This window comes from Propithecus coquereli, unplaced genomic scaffold (assembly GCF_000956105.1).
Source record: "Propithecus coquereli isolate 6110/MARCELLA unplaced genomic scaffold, Pcoq_1.0 Scaffold27, whole genome shotgun sequence".
Taxonomy (NCBI): domain Eukaryota; kingdom Metazoa; phylum Chordata; class Mammalia; order Primates; family Indriidae; genus Propithecus; species Propithecus coquereli.
In genome coordinates, this window is record NW_012148285.1 from 523,098 (window position 1) to 550,125 (window position 27,028).

A 27,028-nucleotide genomic window follows, 5' to 3' on the forward strand; every position below is an offset into this window, starting at 1 on the left:
CCGACGTTCTGGCCTTGCGGGACATAGGTCAGGGGCCAGAGGCCCTATGTGTCTGGAGTTGCTGCGTCGCCCACGCGACTGACGGCAGCTGCGCATCCACACACGCCGGGTGTGCAAAAAGCTCCTGAGAGCACTAACCTCCCCTTACGCACGTTGGCGCTAACTTACCTGCTACCATCGACACATACTCCTCACGTAATTTAACAGAGCAACAAACAAAAAAGGACACAACTCATGGAGTTGTTGTCACACGCCCTCCCGAGTCCTGCTGACAGGACTCTTGGGTCAGCTCTGTTTCCCAGCAGGCTTCGTCCCTTCCCAGTGGTCTGGTCGCCCCTCCCCAGCGGGCTGCTGCCCCGCACACCTGGCACTGCAAGTCCTGTCTCTGCTGTTGCAGCTGTGCCTTGGTCTGTCTGTAAACACACGGTCTCTCTACCTCCATGTCCACAACAGGTTCCCCTACGCAACTGTGGAGTCAGGCAGCGCACGTAGGAGGACTGGAGAAGGCGGGGAGGCAGCGAGGAGGGCGGTCTTTTGTGGCTGGGATGCCCATGGCTCTGGCCGCCTTCCCTCCAGCATCTCTGCCCACCCCTACTCAACAGGCCGTGAGAAAACATGCCATGCCAGCTCCTTGGCGCCTACCACTGCCTTGCCCACTGCCCAGCTGCAAACTGTAAACAACAGCTCTGCACCAGGGGAGCGGACGAGCAGCGTGGGAGGTACTGGACACACACACGGCAGCCCCAGGAAACCAGACACCGGGTGCCAGGGAAGAACTCAGAGCTGGACAAAAACCACACCAACAGCTAAAACCAGGGTCGTGACAAATGCTTTCGATCTGTCACAGAATGCTGCTACCTGCAGTGGCATGAACAGTGGCCCCTCAAAAGATATGTCCACTCAGAAGCTGTGAAAGTGACCTTATTTGGAGAAAGGGTCTTTGCAGATGTGATTAAGGATCTTCAGATGAGGCCACTCTGGCTTAGGGTGGGCCCTAAATCCAATGACAGTCGTTTTTATAAGACACAGAAGAGAAGACTCAGTCACAAGCGAGAACGCCATGTAAGGACAGAGCAGAGACTGCAGTGACGTGTGTACAAGCCAAGCCACCAAGGACTGCCAGCACCGCCAGCTGGAAGAGGCAAGGAACAGATTCTCCTCTCACACCCCGCAGAAGGAACCAACACTGACCACACCTGGATTTCAGAATCTGGCTTCCAGAACTGTGACAGAGGAAATTTCTGTTGTTTTTGAGCCATTCAAGTTTGTGGTGATTTGTTATGGCAGCCAGGGGAAGCTAACGTACCACGTCAGCCTCCAGGTTCAGCAGCGTGTGGGATGTGGATGGGGCAGGGGTCCTACTCCACACGACCCGAAGGGAGCAAACTGGTATGCGGGAGGCCTGTCATCTTGGAGGCCATCACTGCCATCGATCATGCTGGCCCTGCCCATGAGATGCATGCAGGAAACGGCCACCAAAGACACTATGTCCTAAACTGACACCACTCAAGCCTTCACGACGCAGGTTAAATCCAGCAAGCATTCCTCCCATCTCATAGCCCTGTGTAGTCAAAGTCCTGCTCACCGCAAAAGGCCCTTGCCCCGTCTCCCTACATCTGAAGTCACGGCAGCCACAGATGGAGCCGCTGCCCAGAACTCATGTTTACGATCCACCACCTGATGGGGAATCTGACTTCACCAGGTCAAGTCAGAAAACAGGCTCTGGCTCAACTTCGAGACGGCATCTGGATTCTGCTCTAGTTTTCACATCATCACAGCCCACTGGCTGTGGAGCAGCAATTTACCTGCCAGGTTCGAACTTGAACTCGGTTTGGCTCCACTGTATAAACGCTTTCTTCATGCATCGCTAGCACTGGAGACTCACACGAGAAGGTACCTAAGATGAAAGAGAAACATCAGGACAGCAGCAGCTGATCTCTTCACACCTCCTTAGAGTTTAAAAGGCATTTCCACATAGTCCCTAACTCGTTGTGGCCCTCACAACGGCTTCCCGAGGGAGGTGTCACCTGCATCTTGCCAATGAGGAAAACAAGGCTGTGCGCACAGGGCCCAAGGCCATAGCCAGCAGTGACAGCGCGTGCAGGCTCTGGCCTGCGTGGAGACTCAGTGCTGGGCTTCCTGCTCTGTACCTCTCACCTGAGGTGTCTCCTCCTTTCTCCTGCCTGGTAGCTGATGCTTCCACAGCATCTGTGACAGCACAATCATTTAAGCAAGTGTCTGCTTAGCGTACGTGGAACTTTGGAGGCTACCAGCTCTAGCGCCTGGCTCCAGAGGTTCTTATCTACTTGGGAGATGATGACACACACAAACAGGAAGCTATCTCAGCATCCTGCTGTGTTGGTCCCGTTGGGGAAAATAAGGAGTTCATCTTTGCTCCTAGGGATTCTACACAGAAGAAGGGAGAAGACGTGAATTATCAGTACAGATTAGGAAAGAGTGTGAAAATGTTATAAGAGAACTTTAGGCAACAAAGTGTTAGGAGATAAAACCAAGTTAGTGTGGGAAAGATGTGAGGGAGGGAGGTGGCAAACATCCTTAGAGTTTAAAAGGCATTTCCACATAGTCCCTAACTCGTGTGGCCCTCACAACAAAGTGTGGCCCACACTTTTCCTGCCAGGGAGGCAGGAGATGTTCAAACAAGGTGGGTGATCACTTGTGGAAAAGCACAGTGACAAGTCCTGTGAGGTAAGAGAGCCCAGAGGTCAGGAAGCATGAAGGCAAGAACTGTGGAGAAAGAAGGCAAGTTGAGAGAGCACAGTCTGATGGCTGGGTCACTGTCACACACCAGAAAATGTCCCCTGAAGATGTCAGGTCCTAATCCCTGAAACCTGTGAATACTACCTGGTATGTCACAAGATGTTAAGGTCTTGAGAAGGGGAAATTATGCTGGGTTATCCAGGTGGCTCTAAATACAATCACAAGTGACCCTGTAAGAGGGAGGCAGATTTCAGACTGGAGACAATATGACCACACAGCCGAAGACGAGTTTTGTGACCAGGAGCCAAGGAGTGCTGGCGGCCACCAGCAGCCAGCAAGAAAGACATTCTCCCCTGGAGACTCAGAGGACGCCTGGCCCTACTGATGCCTGAATTTTGGAGTTCTAGCTTCCAGAACTGTGGGAAAGTAAGTTTATGCTGTTTTAAGCCATAGAATTTGTGGTGATTTGTCACAGCAGCCCAAGAAACTCATAGGAATGTGCTGAAGAGAGGAGGCCAATGGCGGCCAAATTAAACGTGGAGAGTTGGAGAGATGGGCGGGACATGAGAGGCTGTTTGAGATTGAAGGAGCATCTCTGAAGAGCCACCCGGCAATATCAGGAGAGTGGCTGGCCCTGATCAAGACACCAAGGGGCTGGAAACATTTCAGACGACGGGTGTGTAACCACCCACTTCCCCAGAAGGAAACTCACGAAAGCACTGTGGTCGTTTACGTTCACGCAGCCTTATTTTTGAGCCATTTAGGCATCTGGGAACACAAGAGGGCTTGCTGGCTGAAGGGTCCCTGGCAGCTTGGGCCAGAGTTGTAGCACTGGCTCTGGAAATACAGGCACGAGGACTGACACAAGTGTCTCTCCAGCCCCGGGGCCACCCCCTGACCACACCACAGGCACCAGCGGCCCTCACTGGGTGGTAAGAAAAAAACGCACTGTGAGTCCCCTCCGTGGAGCTACGAAGACTCCCACCTGCATTCCGTAAGGTGGTGCCAGAAGGCTCAAAAATCACCACCTGTTTTCCATTCCAGACAGCAACAGCATCCTAAAAAGAACAACGAACATTCGAAAGAAAAGGTCAGGAAAAGTGAGGTGCAGACTGTGGATTCCATTGCACATTTCCAAACCCTTCCTTCTCCTGCAAATATTCCCGAATGCTGCCACCCCGTCACCCTAACATTAGGTCACTGAGTCCTCCGTGGACACAGGTTAAAGCTATGTTTCATGTCATGTAAAATACCCCTGGGGCCGGGTGTGGTGCTCACGCCTGTAATCCTAGCACTTTGCGAGGCCGAGGTGGGTGGATTGTTTGAGCTCAGGAGTTCGAGACCAGCCTGAGCAAGAGCGAGACCCCGTCTCTACTAAAAATAGAAAGAAATTGGCCAACAACTAAAAATAGAAAAAATTAGCCAGGTATGGTGGCGTGTGCCTGTAGTCCCAGCTACCTGGGAGGCTGAGGCAGGAGGATCGCTTGAGCCCGGGAGTTTGACGTTGCTGTGAGCTAGGCTGACACCACGGTACTCTAGCCCGGGCAACACAGTGAGACTCTGTCTCAAAAATATAAAAAATAAAATAAAATACCCCTGGGTTTTATAATTATTTTCTTTATGATGATGACGTATGCAGAGATGCAGGAAGTAAGATAATCCAGGTGGAGCTGCACGTGCTCAACCTCCCGCCCAGGCCCTTGCTGTCCTGAACTGCCCAACTGGGCAGGCTCCTTGTCTGTGTGGAAGATCTCCCTCCGACCCACACGTGACCCTTGGCAGTCACCTTGGTGACGAACACTCCACTGATGTGCATGTCCATGCGCAGGCTGTGTGCTTCCCCGTGGACAGGAAGGACACGTTGAGTAAGCTTGGGGAGACCTGCACAGCGGCCGCCAGCTGGTGGAAGTGCGCTGCCATGGCCTGCTCGCTGAGGATCGACACGGAGCTGGTGCTCTTCACCGCCAGGAGGTTCTTCCTGGAGCCCCACTTCATTTCCACATTGGAGGAAAAAGAACCAAATGTGTGAACAAAACAGAGAAAAGATACAGTTACGGGAGTAGTTATACACATGAGGAGTCATAAACTATTTTCTAAGCACCATTTTTTTTGTTTAAAAATGACTTCTGGAAAATTTTTATGAAGATAAACTGTGTGCTTTGTAGAAAAATTCTAAAATACTAATGCCCGAAAGTTGAGATTCAGCGGTGGACATGTGTATGGCTATTCCAGATGGTGTCTGTTCTGACTGGCAGTGTGGCTTCCAGAATTTGCTTTTCTAAGTGTGGCGTAAGGATGTTTATGTTTTATAAACAGGCAATTTACACCATGTATTAAACTATCCAGCTTTCCTCTGCTGACGTGGAATGTCAGTTTCATATGAAACTTTGAAATCTATCTAAAATGTTCATTTTCCAGCAAAAAATTAAGAGCTATGCAAAACAGGAGAAAATGAACCACATACAGGGGGAAAAAAGGAGCATCAGAAACTGCCAAGAAAAGGTCCAAATGTTGGACTCGGCAAAGACTTCAAAGTAGCCACTACATATCCAAAGAACTAAAGGAAACCGTGCTTAATGAAGCCAAGGAAAGTATCATGACAATGTCTCATCGAATAGAGAATATAAATAAAAAGACAAGAATGATAAAAAAGAACCAAACGTCCGAGAGGAAGCAAAACATACGTCCACACAAAAACTTGTGCACAACGTTTGCAGCAGCACTATTCAAACACCCATCAACTGATGAATGGATAAACAGAAAGTGCGGTCTGTCCACACGGTGGTGCTCAGCCACACAGAGGAACGGAACTCAGACACATGCCACAACGCGGATGAACCCTGCAAACACATTCAGCGAGATAAGCCTGACACAGACCCCGTGTTGTGTGATTCCTTTTATAAGAATGTCCAGACAGCCAAATCCTTAGAGGACAGAAAGTAGATTGGTAGCTGCCTAGGGCTGGGGGCAGAGGAGGGGGAGGATTGACTGGTAAAGGGTACAGATTTCTTTTTGAGGTGATGAAAATGTTCTAAAATTTATTGTAGAGATGGTTGCAAAACTGTGAATGTACCAAAATCCATTTGGCAGGTAAATTATATCTCAATAAAGCTGCTTCTAATACACAGATGGATACATGTAGATGGGGACACACACAGAGGGACGGGTAAGTGGCAGACAGAGGAACATTAACTAGTACAGCTCCTCAATCCCTTATTTGCAACTCAGAGATCCAAAAGGACTTTGACACTTTATTATTGTTATTTTTATATAGCCTTAAGTTGAATAACTGATAAAAATAGGTTCAAAGCCAATTACTTCTTCTACTTCTTATTTTTTTTGAGACAGGGTCTTGCTCTGTCACCCAGGTGGGAGTGCAGTGGCATCAGCCTAGCTCACTGAAGCCTTGAACTCCTGAGCTCCAGGGATCCTCCGGCCTCAGCCTCCCGAGGTGCTGCGATCACAGGCGTGAGCCATCGTACCCAGCCACTTCCTCCACTTTTGTGCAGTGGAAAGCAAGTGCCCTGGGTGCTCTGCAGTCGCACCTGTATCTGCGTGATGTTCCCTTCGAGTTCGGTGGGAGTCTGAAGGGTCCACCTGTCCTTGCCCTCCCCACCTCGGCTGCTCGGAGGGCCAGGAGCTTTTTTCCACATGGCTACCCGCCCTTTGTCAGTCCCAGCCGCCAGAAGACCTAGAGGTGAGAACAAAGCGTGTGTTAATTGAGGTGAAGGAGGGATGAGAACAGCAGCGGGCGCCCGCCTCTGACCACCACCTCTAACCCGGCAGCCTTCGCCCAGCCCAGAGCCTCTCTGGCCTCGCGCCTGGCTGCACCTTTCCTCAAGGCGCTCGCTCTCCCTGGCAGGACGGCGCTAGTGTGGGGGGTGCTTTTTCCGTTTTGTCCCTGTTTCCTCGAGCCCAGTCCGCCTTGCTCAGGGCTGCTGCCCCAGTGGTCTGGCAGTGCTCAGCACGCGGTGGGCACTAAAGGAATGTGGCTCTGGCTCATCTATCTTTTCTGTCCTTTGCATATGTATATACTTGCACGTGTGTGCGCGTACACAGGCTCCCTGCACTGTCCTTCCTGTGGGGTTTCAGGAGGGACGCAGACCAATGCCCATGTGGTCAGTCTGTCACATTTTGACCAGACCCTCTGGCCTTCCCCTGGGGTAGCAAAGCTTCGGAGTCACGTGCTCACCCCTGGCTGACTGTTCAAATGACTAACGTCAGCCATGACCGAGCTGCCATTCCCTGCACAGCCCCCAGGTTCCCCGTGGCTATCCTGCACTTGTGCACCACGCTACAAGCTGGCTCTGCGTCTCTGGCGCCAGGCTGGGAAGTCTCACCTTTGGCCTTACAGTAACAGACGCAGTTTACGGTCTCTCCTTTTTCAAAGCCAAACTTCTGGTCGGGACTCAGTATGTAATTCTCTCCTCGTTCTAAATCCCAGAACCTACAACAGAAGGAAGAAAGCACCACCGAGGGCTGCATCAGGGGCATCTCCCTCTGCTCTGAGGGTTTCACTGAACCTGTGGAGCAGATGTTAAAAATCAGGAAAAAGACATGGCCCAACAGCCTCCTGATGTGGAAGTGCGCTGTTCAATCACCTAGGTCTATCTCAGGCCCTGTTTATTTTTTATTTTTATTTATTTATTTTTCAGACAGAGTCTCACTCTGTCGCCCTGGGTAGAGTGCAGTGCTGTCATCATAGCTCACTGCAACCTCCAACTCCTAGGCTCAAATAATCTTCCTGCCTCAGCCTCCTGAGTAGCTGGGACTATAGGTGCGCATCACAACACCCAGCTAATGTTCCTAAGTTTTTATTAGAGACAGGGGTCCCGCTCTTGCTCAGGCTGGTGTCGAACTCCTGAGCTCAAGCAGTCCTCCCACCTCGGCCTCCGACAGTGCTAGGATTACAAGTGCGAGTCACCACGCCCAGCCTCATGCCCTATTTATAATCAAAAAGAGCAGCTGTTGGCCGGGTGCAGTGGCTCACGCCTGTAATCCTATCACTCTGGGAGGCCGAGGCGGGCGGATTGTTTGAGCTCACAAGTTCGAGACCAGCCTGAGCAAGAGCGAGACCCTGTCTCTACTAAAAATAGAAAGAAATGATCTGGACAACTAAAAATATATAGAAAAAATTAGCCAGGCATGGTGGCGCATGCCTGTAGTCCCAGCTACTCGGGAGGCTGAGGCAGGAGGATCCCTTGAGCCCAGGAGTTTGAGGTTGCTGTGAGCTAGGCTGACGCCATGGCACTCACTCTAGCCAGGGCAACAGAGTGAGACTCTGTCTCAAAAAAAAAAAAAAAAAAAAAAGAGCAGCTGTTAACAGCAGCTGGTTCATATATGGCATTAGGTCACCAGGAGAACACAGAACTCCAACCACATGCAGCAACACAAGACAGCCCTCTGAATGTTACATTGAGCTCAAGCAGGTAGACACAAGAAAGACTCTAATAAATGAGTCTGTTTATACCAAGCTCAAGAAAGCCAACAAAGAGATTCCACGGGCAGACACCATGGCAGTGCTACCTGTTGCAGCAGGGAACCTGGAGGGAGAAGAGCAGGGTGGGTGGGAACTCCTGGGGTCACTAATGTTTTGTTCCTCCATCTCAGAGCTGACAGGGTAGGACATGCATCTGCCCAACGTGTGAAAATCCACCATAACATGTGCATTTCACTGCACCTACGTCATACTCCAGCGCAAAGCGTACTGAGAAGAGCCTGTCCTGACAGGATTCTCATCAAGGGATCCTGGGGAAACAAACTCTCACCTGAGGACGGTTTCCCCTATGGCCATCACGAGAAGGCTGCCCTCGATCAAGGCAATGTCTGCCCGGCGACCTGTTTTCCCACTCAACTTTACCTGCATAAGGAAAAAACAACCAGCAAGAATCATGTTGCTCTTGTGGAGACTGTGTTGTCCAGATTTCATGATCCTGGAGCCTCTGGTCTCTGTGACTTCGCAGGGACTCAGCAAGTGCAGGAAACACAGGAATGACGGACACTGAGAGGTGAGCTCCAGTGTGCAGGACGCATGGGCCAAGGTAAACCACTCCTCTTGCATGTTAACATTGGCTGTTGAGCACTGGTGTGAGGCGGGTGCCCGTCAGTGGCAGGGTCTCCACAGGGATTACCAAGGGGGGCTTGGGTGTTCCTGTTCAGGCGTGACCTCACCTCTGGGCACGTCTTACCATCCCACTTTGCAGAGAACAGACTTGCCCAGGGCCCACCAGCTAGTAAGCAGCTGAAGGAGCATCTGAAGCTGGGTGCCACAGACTGAACTGTGTACCCCAAAATTCATACGTTGAAGCCCTAACCCACGTGTGACTGTATTTGCCTTTAGGAGGTAATTAAGGTTAAATGAGGTCATAAGGATGAGTGGATAGGTGGGTGATCTGACAGGACTGTGGCCTGTGGCCTTATAAGAACACCAGAAAAACAAAAAAACAAAGAAAACAGAAGACATACCAGAGAGCCTGGGCTCCCTCTCACCCTGCCGGTCGCCCTGTTGCCATGTGAGGACACAGGGAGAAGGTGGCTGTCTGCAAGCCAGGCAGGAGGCCCGTACCAGCACCCTGACCTGGGACTTCCAGCCCGCAGAACTGCGAGTGAGAAATGTTTGCCGTCAAGCCACGTGGTCCGTGGTAGTTTGTTACGATGGCCCACCTGACTAAGACGCAGGCCCACGTGACCAAGTGCAGCCTCAACTGCTGTTACAGGATGCAGAAACGACCACGTAAACACTGACTTACAGGAAAAATTGATTCTGCAACGTACAAGAGTATCTTTAGGGCAAGTTCAGTGTTCTCCAAGGAGCATGGATTCCTTCGGTGTAAACCAAGAAACTAAAAGGAGGGCAGCCACAGGCAGGGTCCCATGCAGGACTGCGTGGCTCTGACGCTGTCACGGCAGGTCTCCTACCTGGGAGGGTGGTTCCAGAGCTGATGCTGTGAGGTGCTCAGTGCTTTTCAGCAGCCATGTTAAAACATCACTACCCAGTGAGGGTAAATGTGACACACACCCATTAGGTAGAGCAATGTGCACACGTGGGCAAAGGGCGGATGGAAAAGGCTCTGGCGCCAAAACCCTGCCAAGAGATGCCGAGTGACCGACACTGGCTCTCAGATGGTGAGTGAGCCTCTTCGATGCCCTTTTCCCACACGCGGCTGGAAAACAGTGACAGTGGCACCTGCCCCACATAGTTCTGTTGGGAGGGCGAACGAGAGGCCGCAAGGGGCGTGTGTTACTCTGTCACTCCTCAGGTCTGTTGGGGGCGCAGCCTGGAAGTGGCGAGCCCAGGCTCTCTCTAGACTCTGCCCACATCTTCTCAGGGACAGAAAATCCCATCTATAGCTTCTCTCACCTGTGAACTGAACATCCCATAATCAACAATGACACTAAGTTATCAGTAGCTACGTTAGCTACCCCAAAGATGGTAGTTTTTGGGTCTTGCTCACCAAAAAAGAAACGGTAGTTAGGATGGGGCCTCAGAAAATCTGGCCCCCAGCTCTTGAGCACAACCTGCAGCTGTGGGTGGGTCCCCTGGGCGCTCCCCCCACCCTTCCCCGTTCTCCCACCCACCTTCATCACTTCTTCGGCTTCACCCTCGGGGGTCACCACGTACAGGGACAGCAGGAGATTCTCTGTGACCACCACCAGCGCCTCTCTCTTCTCTATGTGGAACAGCATTTGGATGGAGCTGCCCGTGGATGCTACCTGCGCAGTCCTGCCCTTCTCGTCCACGTAGTGCACCGTCCCTGGGGGCAGAGGCCGTCATCACAGGCAGCACCGGCTCACCTGTGTTTGCGTGAGCAGCCATTTCTATCTGCTTAATGACACTTTCAAAGTAAAACATCTTCATTATAAAAATTCTAAGCTGAGACATTTACCTATCATCTCACAGGCCTCTCTCTGAAACAAGCTCCGTTTCACTGGTTTAGATCTGCCCTGAGCTGTCCCCGTCCATCCTTCCTCCACCACTGTCTCAGAGGATTTTAACATCCACACTGTTGACCCTCCTGATCCCATAGCCTTGGAAGTCTTTGTTCATCTCAGTCTGCCAACTTTAGGGGTGCTATGTCCTCCACTGAGGCCCTATTCTGCTCACACCTCATTCCCAGATCTTAGCTCAGCACCCGGTATACAGCAGGTGCTTGATAATGACATAGAGTGCACGATAGGAGTGCCACAAAAGAATATTTTCGACACTGTCTCTGTAGCTGTGCAGAGTATAATCGCTGACAAAAAGCTTCCTTATGAAAACCCTTCAAACACAAACACACCCTGTGTGTCTCTGTCAGAACACAGGGAAGCCTCGCTCTGAGCGCTGGGTCAGCGCCTGCAGAGAGCAAGCTGGCGCAGCACTCTCGGGCTGGCACACGTGCAGAAACGGCATCCATTAGTGTAAGATCCTTATCGGACACCCTTAAAACACTGACTCCCCAGAATCACAATCTAAGTTCCTCACCATCCGTCAGACTGACAAAGAACGACAGCCCCTCCTGAGAGCCCATCTTCAGGAAACTTCCAAAGCCGCTTTTCCTCCAGTTAAACATGTCCAGGGCTTTTTCATCGCCACTCACAGCTGCCTTCGCCAACTGAACCAGGTCCCTGAAAGTAAGTATGACACAGGAATCGAGACTCTTCTGCCACTCCCGGAGCAACTTGGGCTGGAGCCCCTCCTAGGTCAGGAGCAGACCCCCCACGCCCTGCCCACATTGTGAACAAACACACAGGTCGCCATGTGAGCCCCACACTTACGTGCCCGGAGGGGGGAGCCGGAAGATGCAATGAGTCAGGTGTTTCCCGTACTCGTGTTTCAGCAGGGGCGTCCCCTGGACCCGACCCCTTTGGTCCAACCTCCATAAAAGCAAGACACCAAGCTGGAAAAATCCAACACCACACGTGTAGGAAACATGTTCTTACAGAAAGACTGAGGGAAACTAAGTTAAACTATGCAACATATACTTACTTTCTTGCTATACGCTCTAAGACGTGTAATATATACATATACACACACACATACACTTTAAAAAAAATTATAAAACTACATGTGCACCACAAAAATTTCAAATAATTCGAAAGTGTTTAAAGAAAGAACCAGAAATTCTTCTATGGACCCCCTCTCCATCCTCACTTCCTAGAGATGGCAACTGCTATATACACTCAATTTTTTAAAATAAACTTTTAGTTTTAGAATAGATTCAGATTTACAAAAAAGTTACGAAGACAGTGCAGAGAGTTCCCATATGCTACACCAGGTTCCCCACGATCAGATCTCAGGCTGGCATGCCCTTTCTTAGAATGAATGTTACCTGAAGTCCACACTCTATTTGCGTTCCCTCGGTTCTTCCCTGATGCCCCTTTTCTGTCCCAGGACCCCATCCAGGACCCCACATGACATTTAGTCCTCACATCTCCTTAGGCTCCTCAGGACAGTTTCTTGGGCATTCCTTGTTTCTGATGACCTGGACGGTCTCGGGGGTGCTGGGCAGGTATACTGCGGGATGCCCCTCCATTGGGGTTTGTCGGTTGTTTTTCCCATAGTTAACCTGGGATGATGGGTTTGGGGGAGGAAGACTACCCAGGTGAAGGCCTTTTCCTCACATCCTGCCCAGGGTGCCCACCACCCACAGAACTCATCCCGGCTGACCCTGCCCTGGACCACCTGGCAGAGGTGGAGGGCGTGCTGTCAGGTTTCTCCCGACGTGACTCCTCCCCGCTTCACCCTGTACTGTTGGGGAAGAAGGTACCGTGTGGCCCACACTTCAGCAGGGAGTTACGTTCCACCTCCTCGAGGGGAGTATCTGTACAGATTGTCTGTCTCTTCTCCACCATTTACTCACCTATTCAACCAAACATTGATACCCACGTGGACTCACGGACGTTTACTGTCTCCTCTGGACTACAATGCTGTGCTGCCTTATTTCTGTTGCTCACACCATCCAGCTTTGGCCCGGGGAGCCCTTTGGTTGGCCTCTGTGTCGCTCTGACCTGCCCCCGCCTGGGGCGTTTTGTGAGCACATCTCACCCCGTCGCTAAGGTTCTCCAGGCTCTTCGCTCCATCCCAGCCCTAGAATCGGCCACTTCTCCAAGGAGCCTGGGAGCCTTTTATTGGAGAATGGCATTAGAAACTAAGATCTGAGTGCCAGCTGTACTGTGTGTTCAATTTTAAATTCATCGAAGTCTCAAATTTACTGCAAAGACAAGTGCTGGAGAAGTTCAACGGAGGGAGATGACGACTCCATCAGAACCGGCTGAGGAGGGCTCCCGAGACTGGGGTGTGCGCTAAGCTTTGCAAAGGGCAGTATTTCATATTTCACCCTGAATCTGCGAGATTGATGCCCGAGCCCTCCCCAGGCTGTTTCCTGGCTCAAGGCGGGGGTGGGGGGCATTTTAGCACACGGTACACTCTTCCTCCCACCCTCCTTTCCATCAGCACTGACTCCAAGATCTCCAAATGCCAGAGAACACCATTCTTATTGTATACAGGGATGGGATTTTCAAATAATGTCGGATTTAAAGGCAACTTAAACAATGAACTTCTAAGAAAAGTTCTGAAAGATCTAAAATAGTATGTAAAATATGAGTGTACATATCATATGAATAAATGAAAACAAGAAAAACACTATTGGTGTCTTTGTTTAGTAATTCTTTTTTTTAAAAAACAATGCTTGCATAGTGATAAGAAACACACACACACGGAAAGAAATGAAAACATCCCCTGCCCCTGCCTCCCTCTTAGGGCCGAGCACTGTGAAGACTGCACCTGCTCGTCATTCACGCACGCAGCATCTTCAGAGATGCTCCCTGCTACGCCCTTCACATGCAATCAGCTGGGACTTTCTCTCTTTTTTTCTTTTTTTTACATAATTGACTTTAGAGATCTGTATTGACACATACAAGCTTCTAGCTGACAACTCAACCAGGTTCCTGAACATAATCAGACATACACAGCACACTTAGATCTCTAGGCTGCTGCTTCCGGCAAGTTGCTGGGCGCAAGAGTTTAAGAGCAATGATTTCTGCTTGGCCAGATGAACAAGTACCTGCTGTTCTGACAGAAGGACAGACAGAGCCCACTGCGATCGGGAGTCAGACTTCCACCAACTGAGGGAGGGGAAGCCAAAAGAGGCAACGAGCCAGATGTTCCCCACCCTTGGGTTTCTGCCAAGAGCCAGAAATGAGAAAAGCGTAAGATTCAGAATTAACTCTGAGACATTCCTGTCTCCTCTGCCACACCCTTGTATTCCTTGTTCCTAATTCTTTTTCTTAGTTTTAAATTATTACGGGTACACAATAGCTATATATCTTTATCCTTGTTCCCAATTCTCAACACTGAACTGCCCAGGGCTCCCTCCTTGGGTCTTCTCTTAGTTTTTTGTACCTCTCAACACTCCTGAGGGTAATCCTTTGTGTTTAGGGCTGTCTCTTCCCTATTTGCAAATTCCTTCCAAGTTATTTCATACATTATAATTTTACACAATAAAATTCTAAACAAAAACTACCCCCAAGTGAGAAATGATCCCTATTTGTGAAGAGCAAGAGTTTAGAGTACTGAGGGACTAACGGGAGGTTGGAGTGCTCTGGATGAGAGTCTCGGCGGCTTGTCACACAACGAAAGGACTGAAGTGGTGGGTGTTCTCACCATGTGTCACTGAAAAGCTGTTAGAGATGGGCTTGTCATTCATCAGGGCACAGGTTACTTGACTCCCACACTTGGCTCAGCCAGAGTCCCCTGGGGAAGTGAGTGGCCTGGCCTGTGCAATGTTCTCTCCTCTTCTCTGCTGATGGGACTTCTAAGGGACACTTGGTAGGATGCCCATGCAGTGTCCCTTTCTAGGGATCACCTGATCTGGGTTGACTCCACGAGCAACCACAGCCGAGCTACGGCAGAAGGCAGAGAAGCCCCAGCAGTCTGCTCAGTCACTTGCTTCTTCTCTTCCTGGCTGAGCTCCTTTATTCAGTTAGTTCCAGCACAATCTTCAATTTTCTTAGAAGGATTAGGTATTTCTGTTTTTAAATATCCTGCCTCACAGGACTGGATCAGCTCATTCTGGGACTTCATTTTACACCTGAGTAATCTATTTTGTTAGTTGCTTCTTAGCATGGTCAAGATGAGAAGGATGCAATTCACTGACCATAAATTACTTTATTCTAAGGGGCATTTACAGACTTCTGCAGCACAGAGGTGGGAAGATCACCAGGAAGTAGGAGTCTGGAGTCAGGCCCACGTCATGGCGTGGGACGTGAATAGAAACACAGAAGGAAAATCACCCAGAGAAAAAGGACAACATGGTAGAAAATGAGCAAATAATATGAATGAAAAGGAAATACAAATGGCTCCCATAAATAACATTCATCCGCAATGGCAAGAGACATGCACATTGCAACACTACCGAGATACTACTTTTCTAAGCAATGTTCTGAACTTTGGATACAGCACTCTGTGGGGAAACGAATGCTAGCGTGCTGGTGTGTGTGGGCATGAGCGCCGCGGAGGTGGTTTTGGGCAGCAGCCACCAGACGAGAACACGTGCCCTGGGACTCAGCTGCTCCCTTCTAGGTATTTCTCTAAACGCGCACATGTGCGGAACAGCAGAAGCACCACTGTCTGTTTAGCCAAAGATTAGGAACCGCTGAAATGTTTATCAACAGGAGGCTGGTTAAGCAAATTATAATACATTCGTATCATGAAAAGACAGTTGGAAGAAAACAAGGTAGTTTGCTATTTACCAGTATGGAAAGATGTCCAAGATACACTGCAAAGTGAGAAAGGCAAGAAGCAGAACAGTGTGGACAGGATGCTATCACTATGTGAGAAAACATGAGGGAACTCAGGGGACAATGCCCTGTGTGTGATATTCCTGCCAGAAACGTTTAATTAGAAATTATCACAAGGAGACAATCGAATGCATCCAAGTCAAGAGACAGTCCACAGAGCCACAAGTCTGCACCCTCAGAATGCCAACGCCATGAAAGACAAAATGAAGGAAGGCAGGCCAAGGAACTATTCTTGATTGAAGAGGAATGGGGGCTCAAGGCAACACTTGGTCCTTTATTGGATCCTGGATTAGGAAAAACCAGCCATCAAGGACATTACTGGGACAACTGGAGGGATTTAATGTGAACGGTGCATGGGTGACAGCACCGTGTCACCGCCTAATTTCCCAAGTGTGATAACTCTATTGTGGCTACATGGGAGAATGCCCTAGTTTTTAAGAGATTGACATCTCAGTGAAGTATGTCTGTGACAAACTCTCAAATACTAGGGAAAAAAACATATACATAGAGAAAGCAGATGAGTCACAGTGTTAACAACTGGCGAATCTACGTGAAGGGTTCCTTGTACTATTCAGCTCCTCTCAAAGTTTAAAAATTCCAAAATCACAAGTTAGGGAAAGAATGCATGTGTGTGTGCCTGGGTGTGCCTGAGCACACTCTGAAATTCCTGCCACGCATTTCTAAATCAAATTAGATCTAGACCAGGGTTTCTCCAGCTCTGTCCCATGTCAATCCCTCCATGGGGTCCTTCCTTTGCACTGCGGGATGTTGAGCAGATCCCTGGCCTCCACCACTCACTAGAAGGCAGTAGAATCCTCCCCCCAAGTCGTGACAACAAAATATGTCTCTAGACACTGCCACATGTCTAACCAGGGGCAGAATCCACCCTGGTTAAGAAGCCCTGAGTGAGACAAGCAAGCCGAGGGACCCCCGGACGGCGAAGGCACACGTTCATGGAAGCTGGTGATTCCGGGGTGCCGTGAAAGGGACGGTATCTGAGGCATTTCCCTATCTCTACGGGTGTAATTTCCTAGCAAAGCTCATTTCTTAGCCATTGAGTGGGATCACAGAATGAAATTTGTAAGCTCTGCTTCTAACATAAAACAAAATCTGTAATTATATCTGACAAGATCAATTGAAGCTGGCAATCACACATTTCAAATAATTTGGTCTTTAATATCCTTCCCAGTGTGTGTGCTTAAGAGATGGTCCAGGACTGCAGAGATCTGAAACCAACGGCCAGCGCTTGCTTACTTACCCTATCTCCAGAGAGAAGGCAGTTCCCATCGGTGCTCCAGTTGAGGACAGTGATGTCGGCAGTGTGTGTCAGGGGCACCGTGTGTTGCTCCTTGTTCTGCTTGTTAAACACCATTACTTCTCCGTTCTCCCAGCCGACAGCCAGGATCAGCCGTGTCGGGTGCCAGCACAGGGAAGCAACCTGGAATGGCCTCTCGACATGCGTGTCGGGCACTCGCTCACCCTACATCAGATGAGAGGCAAAATCTCACAGTTCGGCCAGTGGCAGCTACTTTAAGAATTTCTGGCTAATCCGGGGAATTGACATCAGCCACAAAACATAAAGCGCTGTACACTGAGGCAATGTTATTGGTAGCTCTTTGATTTTCATAAAAACACGTCAACCTTGCCCCTAGCTGAGCCATCAAAGCAGATCACTTGCACTTAGCTGGCAATGCCACCAGCTTGTCAAGGACTACAGGCTCCTACTCACGGCTGCGGGAGGGCTAGCAAGTATTTTAATTGGCGCAGCTTCCAATAAAACCTTATTACAAAGTCAGGCAATAGGCCAGTAGTTGAAGTTTGTGGCCCCAGGGTTCTTAAAAGTGTGATCCAGAAACTTCGAGACCCTTTCGGAGTCATTTTCAGAGTGATACCTAGAAGTTACTTCTCATGAGTCTACCGCGGAATTCTTCCAAAGGCTATGTGATGTGTGATGATGTTGTCAACGATAGCTCATGGAATATGTGCTTATACGTTCTTGTGTTTTCTAGAATTTTCTAAAGAAGTAGCTTTAGAGTATCAGAGGTTAACTCAGTTTGTTCTCAGTTCTTCCACTGAGCTTACTAGCAATTTTCTGTGACCTCATCATTGTCCAATAAACTGTTATTTTGAAATTCTCAAGTTTTCTTTGTGCCAATTGGAAACACAGAAGTACACTTTGTTGACTGACTTTGCAAAAGTATTAACATATTTTAGATTTTCCAATTTTAAAAATTTTATCCAAAATTGCTATCATTTTGGAATTATATTTAATATTTCTTAAAATATTTAATATTTGTTAAAAATTTATTAAAATATTTAATATTTATTTAAAAAGAAACATTTATAATACATGTTAGACAGTTGTCTGCCTCCTAGAAGGGAGACTCTACTCCCAAGAAACTGGGCAAACTGGGCTTGGCACTGGGCACTCGCTGAGCCATACGGCAGCTGTGGCCCTTGCACACGGAGTCCCACCAAGGACCCAGGGCGCGGCTGAGCAGCGCTGTGCGGCACACAAGTGCTTGTGCGTACGTGGAGGGGTTTCCTGAGGAAGGGGCTGTTGAGCCTCTTTCGTCGGAAGGATCAAAGCATCCACTGAGCACAGGGACAAAGGAGCGTCTTCTGTGCAGAAGGCACAGAATGTGCAGTGTGGAAGGCTGCGAAGACTGGGCCAGCGTCGAGGAAGGAGGAGTGCCACATGGCAGGCGGCAGATGCAGGCCTGGGGTGCTGGGGCTACATCGGGGATTGCATGCTCACTTGAAGAGGAACGTGGGGATGGGGACATGGGAGCAGGGAGTGATTCCACCTGTGATTCCAAAAAAGGATCCGGCCGCCACATGGGGAGTGGAAGATAGAGGCCCACGGGGACTCAGCTGCTTGAGCGCGGAAGCCGTGCTGGTGTCCAGGAGAGAGAGGACAGGAGCTCGGAAGAGGGAAGGGCCAATGGATGGGGGAGAAGTGGCAGATTCACCAGAGGTTCTTGGGCAAAATTGGGAGAATCTGGCAATGGATTACAAGGCAGGGGTGGAAGGTGTCAACAGTCATTCCCAGGTCCCTGTGCTGGGTGTCGGGCAAGGGGAGATGACAAAGGTGGACCTTTGCAGGGGACGTGAGGCAGAGCAGGGGTGGGGAACAATTTAAGTTCGGCTTTGCACTGCAGAGTTTGAGGTATCAGAAGCACCCAAGAGATGTCATTGAGGCAGCTGGACTCCTAAGTCTGCCTTCCAGGGGACTTCTGGGCAGGGGATGTGTGTTTGTACGTCATCTGCTGAGACAGTAACTGAAACTCTGGGGATGCTGAGATCACGGGAGAAGGAAACAGGCAGCAAAGAGGCCTGAACAAGCTCTGAGCAACACCAACAAGATTCACAGTTTGGAAGAGGAGGAAGGGCTGGCAAAGCTCACCAAGGAGGCCGGGCAGAGGAAAGCCCCTTCCCCACGTCCTCTCACATTCTGTCATGTATTTCCTGGAGGACTTCCCAGGAGTGTGGAGCTGTGCAGCTAGAAGCCCCAAAAACACTTAGAGGGTGGTACACGGAAGTTACCAATGACTGTAGCTGCTTGAGTGAAGTTATGGTGGCAGCAGAGAGATTGCAGAGGGTTGAGGAGAGAGTGGGAGAGGAAATTCCATTTTCTTGGTGAAGCATGAGGTGTGTGGGCACTTAGCAGGGGGTGGGCTACAGAAGTTCAAGGAGCTTGGAGAAAGTTTCTGCTATGGGTTGAATTGTGTGTCCCAAAAAGATATGGTGAAGTCCTACCCCCGGTACTGGCGATGTGACCTCCTTTGGAAATAGGGTCTTTGCAGACGTAAGCAAGTTAAAAGGAGGTCATCAAGGTGGCCCTAATCAAGTGTGACAGGCATCCTTTTAAGAGGAGGAGAAGAGACTTAGACACAGACGAGAAGGCCACATGACACCAGAGGCAGAGACCAGAGCAATGCGTCTGTCACTAAGGTACACCACGATGGCTGGCAATACCAGGAGCCAAGACAAGGGCACGGAACAGGTGCTCCTCACAGCCTTCAGAGCTCGCAGCCCTGCTGACACCCTGATTTTAGACTTCTGGCCTCCAGAGCTGAGAGAGTGCATTTCTGTTATTTTAAGCCACCCAGTTTGTGGTGATTTGTTGCAGCAGCCAAAGAATGGCCTATGCGGAGAGTCCAAGAGTGAGCGGGCAGGAGCACAGGTTGGGATCCACTGACAATGCTGTGGGGCCATTTCTGGGTGGTGGGTGTGAACTGATTGTGGAATCTGTCTTAAGTATTCCTAAACATGCCCCCAAACCTGAATAGCAGGGCTAAAAGAGCTGCCACATACTAGGGCTTTTACAATATTGGGGATTTGATCTTAGTGAGAACTGATGGTATTATTTGTTTTCTTAGAGAAAAAGCTACAGTAGAGCTGGTTTGACACCTCTCTTCCCACCCCCACCTCCCCGCACATGAGAACAAGAGAAAAACAGGGTCAAAAGTCAGAACCTTTGCTGCTGAGTACTCACTTGTTCCAGGTATATATCCACGCTGCCTCCCGAGGTCGTGTTGACAGAGGCAACCGCCAAGAATGGGTGGACAGGGTGCCAGCTGATGTGTGAGGGCAACCTGGCTGTGTCCGGGGCTTCTACCCGATGATCAAAATAGAGGGCCATGACCAAACTCAGACTGGTCAGGGATGAAACCTGCAAGGAAAATACAAGTCCCGTTGGTTTTAAACAAAACAAAACAACTGTATATGGAGTCACAAAAAGGATGCATCACAAACCTATAATCATTAGACATTCGACAACTTAAAAATGCCCTGGACTGACACAGGCAACTTTATGTGGAAGACATTGCTAAGAGGGAAAAAATATAAAATCAGAAGCAAGGGATTGGACCTGGAATGCCCCAGGGTGTGACGGAAAAGAATAAAACCCGTTACCATCAAAGAAAGAAAGAGAGAAAGAAAAGCTCTGTAGCTCAGATGACAAATGCAATCCTTGAAAATTTTTATTCCAATCGTAACAAGGACAATTTATATTTCTATAACTGCCTTTTAAGCAAAAATTCCAAACACAATGAAAGCAAATTGTTCCACAAGAGAGTACTGGTACCAAAAAAACCCAGCACTCAATTTCTGATAAAGCATAAAACCCAAGACTGTCTTCTACCTCTGACTCCCAGATGGTAGAAGACAGAATTCCTTTTTTAGAGAATCAAAGAGAACAAAGCCACAGCAACTGCAGAGAAGTTGAACTTGATTGGTTATAGGAACTTCATTAATCAATCTTTCCTCTCTTTCATTCTTCCTTTCAGACCCTGAAAAGACAGCTGTACTGTCCCTCTTCAGGAGAGGTCGGATGGTAAGTGAAGTGACAGTCTGACTACTACCTACCCTTCTATACCCCAGAACCACTGTGGGGAAGTCAACCGGCAGGGGAGAGAATATTTGTGTGCTGGTTTGCTATCATTTAAAATTATATTCAACTTCATACCCATTATGATAACTATTATCAGAAAAATAGATACAGTAAGTATTGGTGAGGATGTGGACAAATTGGAAACCTTGTGCTTTGCTAGTGGGAATGTAAAATGGTATAGCCACTGTGGAAAAGTCTGGCAGTTCCTCAAAAAATTAAACACAGAATCACCATTTGATTCAGCAATTCTACTTCTGGGTATGTACTGAAAGAATTTAAAAAAGGTTCTTGAACACATATTTATACACCTGTGTTCACAGCAGCATTATTCACAATAGCTAAAAAGTGGAAACAACCCAAATGTCTACTAATGGATGAATGGATAAACAAACTGTGGTCTAATAATATAATGGCATATTATTCAGTCTGAAAAAAGGGAAAAATTCTGACACAGGCTACAACGTGGATGAACCTTGAAGACACAGTGCTAAGTGAAATAAGCCAGACACAACAGGACAAATGCTATGTAATTCATTTACATGAGGTGCCTTGAGTAGGCAAAATCAGAGACAGAAAGTAGAATGATGGTTGCCAGGGGCTGGGGGAGAATGAGGACAAAGTTTCAGTTTGGGATGACAAGAAAGTTCTCGAGATGGATGTGGTGATGGTTATACAAATATGTAGATGTACTTAATGTCACTGAACTGCACACTTACAAATGGTTAACATGGTAAACTTTACATTGTGTATATTTTATCACAATAAAAAATTGTTCAAAAAAATTAAAGACCTGCAAACTTCTATTAAGAAAGTAGGGCATAGGCCAGGTGCAGTGGAAATCCCAGTGCTCTGGAAGGTTGAGGCAGGAGGATCAGAGACCCCATTTTGTAGAGACCCCGTCTCTACAAAAAATTAAAAAATTAGCCAGGTGTGGTGGCGTGTGCCTGTAGTCCTAGTTGCTTGGGAGGTGGGAGGATTGCTTGCGATAGGAGTTCCAGCCTACAGTGAGCCATGACTGTACCAGGAGTTCGAGACTGCAATGAGCTAAGATTGCACCATTGCACTCTAGCCTGGGTGACACAGAGACCCACAGAGACCCTGTCTCTAAAATAAATAAATAGAGAGTAGGGCATAATGGACCACACTGTTTGCTTTTAGCAACACAGCAACGGTCTGATGGAAAGCTGAGAAGGCTCAGTTTGGATCTGGAGAAGGAAATGCTCTCCCATGAGAAGCTGGAAGACACATGGTATATAAATGAACTGGTACATTTCAAATGTTTACCTTTTTCCTATGCATGTATGCCCTGAATACTCTACAAAGTCAAATTTTTGAAGTTGTGCTGTCACCACCATGGACTTAAAGAATGCCAGCCCAAGGTCCCCAGTGGCATGGCCAGCTCCTGTCTGGGAGGGAGTCAAGAAGGGCAGACCCCATCTCCCATACACACACACTAACATATACACTGAGGTGACATCTACACTGGTCAGGGCCCTGCTGTCTTTGAGCAAAGTCCTTATGCAAACCTTCCAACAAAGCCATTAAAAGGGAAAACACATGAGATCAAAACTTGGGTGATTAAAACCTTTTAAAGTGAGTTTTAACGTGATGCAGTCAGCCAAGAGTCTAATTCTTGGGCTACGGGAAATTTGTATTTAACAAGTTTGTGAAAATATTTCTCTTAAAAATAAGTGATACATTAGTTTTGTGGTAATAATGAAGAACTATTAATAGCACTTGGATAAAATTAACCTGATTCCCTCTGTATATTTTATTTCAAACATCACTTTGTAATAAGTATGAATGTTAATGGTGCTTTATTTTCTTTCCTGCCCGGGGTTTTTCCAGAGGCTCTTCTCCCCACACCCCTCTTTAGGGTACTCAGAAAACCTCCCCTCCTCCAGGAAGCTCTCGGGACTTGACTTCTCCTACATTGTCCTGTGCTTCTACCCGGTGTCCCCATACAGCCTCGTACTTCTCCACAGCTGCATTTGGACTTCACTGCAAATGTGTGAGGGATCATCCCCTCCCCATATTATCTGCCACACAGGGTGGGAGCCGCAGGAGCATTCCCAGCCCCTACAACGATGCTTTACACAGGATAGGCTCTCGGTATGTGCATCCCAGATGAAGATGTTTATCAGCAAGGAGAGATGTTCTTGCTGTTTTTTGTTGTTGCCACTGTTTTAAGAGACAGGATTTTTTCCTGTTGCCCAGGCTGGAGGGCAGTGCCCCGATCACAGCAGCCTCAATCTCCCGGGCTGAAGTGATTCTCTCCCCTCAGCCTCCCAGGAAGCTGGGACTACAGGTGTGTGCCACCACGCCTGGCTAATTTTTAAAGTATTTGTAGAGGTGGAGTCTCCCTATTCTTGCGGTTTTGTTAGTTTTAAGAAGTGGGTTACAGGCTAGCCTAAGTCCATTTTATACAATGTACAATTTGTTCATCATTCCTTTCGCTTACATTTTAACATATTTCTACAATGAGTAAGTATTATCTGTATAATTAAAGAGGTTCCAAAGACAAGAAGGAGAGACGGCTAACGATAAAAGATACACACTTAATGACAACCTATTAATAGCGTCAGTTCAGAACCGACGGGAAGTCTGCAAAGCTTATTCCACTGAGGGGTGACACGGTATTATAATAAGGCTCCGCATAGCGCTTCTCCTCCGTGTCAGTGGGTAAGAAACCCGAGGAAGGGGCTCCAAAGGTGGACTTTCGGGGCAGGCACTAGCGGCCGCCCTCCGGAGCCTCACCCTCTCGGCCACAGGCCCCGAGCCCCCGCCCGCACAGGGTCGTGGGCTTCGACTAGTGCACCGGGCGCAGGTATCGTGTTGAGCTGCGGGCGTTTAACCCGCGCAGGACGTTTTCCGTTTGCTATTCTCCCTGCCCTGCTGTTAGCTAGGGGTGGACGGCAGTGCCCACCTCCCCTCCCCGTCCCTTCCAAGGGGACTCGCGCAGCAACTCGGCACCCACCGCGCGCCCGCGGCTGTGCCCGCAGGTGGCAACCGTGCTCCCATGGGCTGGACGCCGCGCCAAGCACGCCCTGGCTTCGATGGGACCCGCGAGAGGCCACGGGGACTCGGCGGCGGCGGGCTCGCGGAAGGGGCCCAACAGGCCCAACTCCCGGCCCCTGGGTCCCCGGCCTGACCCCCGGCCGCGCCCGCGCCCGCCCCCAGGACCTGGGCCGCCCTGACCCAGGACGCCACTCACCTCTACCAGGCCGCTGCGCTGCCGCGCGTTGCCGGGACAACGCCGAGCAAGGAATGCGGAAACAGCCGAAGATGAGCGATGCCAAGGCTGAGGCTGCCGGAAAGAGCCGAAGGAGATCGGGAGTGCTCGGGCAGCTCCGGCCCCGCCGCCGCCGCGCGCTCCGAAGTGAGTCCCTAGATCCGGAGGCGGGGATGCTCGCGGGGCGTGACGGCGGCGTAGGTCCCGCACCGGGGCCCTCCGTGTCCAGGGGCGCTGACCACACCTTCCGACCCGCGGGGCAACTCAGAGGCAGAGGGCGACGGACGTGGCAGGACCGGAGCGCCCCCTTCGCCCACACTCTCCTCGCCGGGCTCCGCGACGCCGGCTGCGGGCGGGAGAAGCGGCCGACTCGGCCACGTTTCCTGGCGTCACCCGGCGGTTTACAAGAGCCCGCGGCCTCGGGGGTCCCGGACCCCTGTGGCGAGAGGACGATCCAGCCGGGCTGGTCCCGTGGCGCGGGCAGCGCTCCGAGCACCCACGTCCCGTGCCGGGAGGGCAGCGAGCGCGGCGAGGCCGGCCGCGAGGGACGCGTGCGCGGGATCTGCCTTAGAACCCCGTTTCGGGAAGCACTGAGTTGTAAAAACGCGCCCGTGTCGCCGTAATGGAAGCGACCTAAGCGCCCCGCACCGCGGGCTACGCTAACGCCAGAAGGGCGCGTCCTCGACTCACAAGTCTTCCGCTCTCTTCTCAGAAGCTGGGTTCGCGCCCGACGCCAGATTCGCAGCTACGGCGGCGTTTTCTTCTCGCGCATCCGTCAACACTGCCGTAGCCAATCACAGCCAAGGTGCTGAGCTATTGGCTGCCGGTCCACCAATCCGAGGAGACGCAGGCCCGCACGGTCACGAGGCCGGCGACACAACAGTACTCGTGCCGCAGGCCCGCCCTGCCGCTCCCGCCCCTTGCTCTTGCGTGCGAGCGCGCGCACCCGTTTCTGACCAATGGGAGCGCCTGTAGGGGGCGTGCTCGCCCCCGCGCGCCTCGCCCCGCCCCCGCCCTGTGCGCCCGCGCGCCCCGGCCCCGCCCCGGCGCGCCGGCTCCGCGGTCTCCACCGGCAGCCGTAGCCGGAACTGCTGCTGATCGCGGCAGCAGCAGCGGCGCCGCAGCCCGGTCAGCCGCACGCGGGCCCGCGGAGGGGACGAGCCGGGGCAAGCGCCTCTCGGCCACCACTCCCGAGCCGGACGAACAGACCGGCGAAGCGGCTTTGCTGCAGCCGGCGCTCGGGGACCGGGACTGGCTGGCCCAGCCGGGTCTGCGGGCGCCCGGGGAGGCCCCGGGGGGCCCGGGAAGCCAGGCTGCCGCGGGGCGTTGATGAAAAAGGTGACCGGAAGCTGGGAGCTCGGGCGGTCTGCGGTCCCATCGGGCTGCCACCGCGAGGCCCGGCCCAGCCCGAGGGGCCGCGGGCGGCGTCTGCGCCCTGGGGCGTTGTTGCGCGCGGGGAGCCCGGCCGGCGGGCTCCGCGGAGCCCTCGGCGGAGGCGTGTTGTGCTGGCAGCGCGGGCGTGCAGCCGATCTGCCCCGGAGGGAGGTTTCCGCTCGTCCCATCCCGAAACGTGACGAAGGGTGTCAGCCGGGATGGGGCTGGAGGTGACTGCACCGCTCTGAAGGGTCGGGAAGTCACATTGGAGGTTTTCGGCAAAAGAATTCCATCTCCGCGTTTTTCTTTGCCGTGAGGGAAAAGTCTGAACGGTGTCGAAGTCCTCTGAATTGGGAAAAGCTTTTTGTGCTCAGGTGGCGTTTTCAGTATCAAGCCCAGCAAACGGGCGAGTTTATTCTGTTGGGGCTGTTTGTTTTGCTTGGGTCTCGGGGTGACTGGGTAGCTTTGGCACAAGTCTTTGGGGAGCGGGGTTCTCCACTGTAGAGCCCAGAGAGAAGCCTTTTGGGATTCCGGTTTCTTCAGTAGAAATGGATGGGCTGAGAATGAAAGGTGAGAAGTCCTGTGCCATGAAGTCCTTTGAGTTTGGGGATTTGTCTTGTATGGCTTTGTTCTTTGACAGGGTTTTTAAAAACAAGCCTGAACTCAAGGGATTTCTAAGGTCGGTTCCAAGAGATGAAAACTGCTTACAAATCATGTTGTGGCAGAATACATCGGAGTAGTGATATTATTATGATTTTTACCCATTTCCCAGTCTTTCCGAGAGATCCTTGACCACGTTCCTGTATTTCAGTGTGTTGGTGCCTCTTGTTTTCCTTTCAGGTGGAAATGTACCCCTCCTCAACAGTTGTGTTGAGTGTAGTTATCGGTATCTGCTGAGGAATCTAATATTTATCTTTCTTGTTTCGTTACATGTACACATTGTTAACTGTTTCTGGGCTTGAGATACTGGTGTGTACCTGATTCTTTTAGCTTATTTTTGACTGGCTGTGCTTTCTGGGCTGCAGACATTTTAAGTCATTGCATTTTGTTGTTGACGTTTTACACGGCAGTGGGTAGCAAAGTTACTGCAAGAATTTTATTAATTGTTACCAAGAGTTTTAACATCTTTCTCTTCTACTGATTCTTGCAATTGGACGAGGACATAACCGGGTTGTCACTTTCCTGGGTGGCTCCAACCTGTTCTATGCAACAGGCTCCTTTGTTGCAAAAGCATTTTTAATTGGTAAATCCCCGCAGCAGCACACGTCTCCCACCCTGCGAAGAAGATTCCCAGAGACCCGGAGCTGATTATTCTTTATGTCTGTTTTAAAATAAGCAGGCGGACCGGCGGCACTGGGCCACCATGGAGTTCCCCATGCGAGCGGGCGGGCCCGCGCCTCTCCCGTCCCGGGGTCGATCTGGGCTGCTCGGCCCTCCTCCGGGGCCAACTCTGGGGGCCGGCGCGCGGGGCAGGTGCGCGGGGCCCGGGAGCCCCGCGCGTGTCGGGGGGCGGGGAGGGGGTGGGGACG

The 27,028-nt window shown here is 50.6% G+C and overlaps 1 protein-coding gene across 1 annotated transcript in view; it reads right to left on the reverse strand.

Moving 5' to 3' along the window:
- Positions 1-24,387, reverse strand: part of IFT140 (intraflagellar transport 140) — an 81,588-nt gene extending 57,201 nt beyond the window's left edge. Inside the window, 13 exon segments of the mRNA XM_012647788.1 lie at positions 1,806-1,897; positions 3,704-3,776; positions 4,505-4,557; positions 4,560-4,707; positions 6,264-6,409; positions 7,059-7,165; positions 8,487-8,578; positions 10,297-10,472; positions 11,183-11,325; positions 11,476-11,597; positions 16,757-16,978; positions 19,997-20,173; positions 24,108-24,387. Coding sequence (XP_012503242.1) covers positions 1,806-1,897; positions 3,704-3,776; positions 4,505-4,557; positions 4,560-4,707; positions 6,264-6,409; positions 7,059-7,165; positions 8,487-8,578; positions 10,297-10,472; positions 11,183-11,325; positions 11,476-11,597; positions 16,757-16,978; positions 19,997-20,143 — 1,521 coding nt within the window. The 5' untranslated portion in view covers positions 20,144-20,173; positions 24,108-24,387.
- Between the last annotated feature and the right edge of the window lie 2,641 nt (positions 24,388-27,028).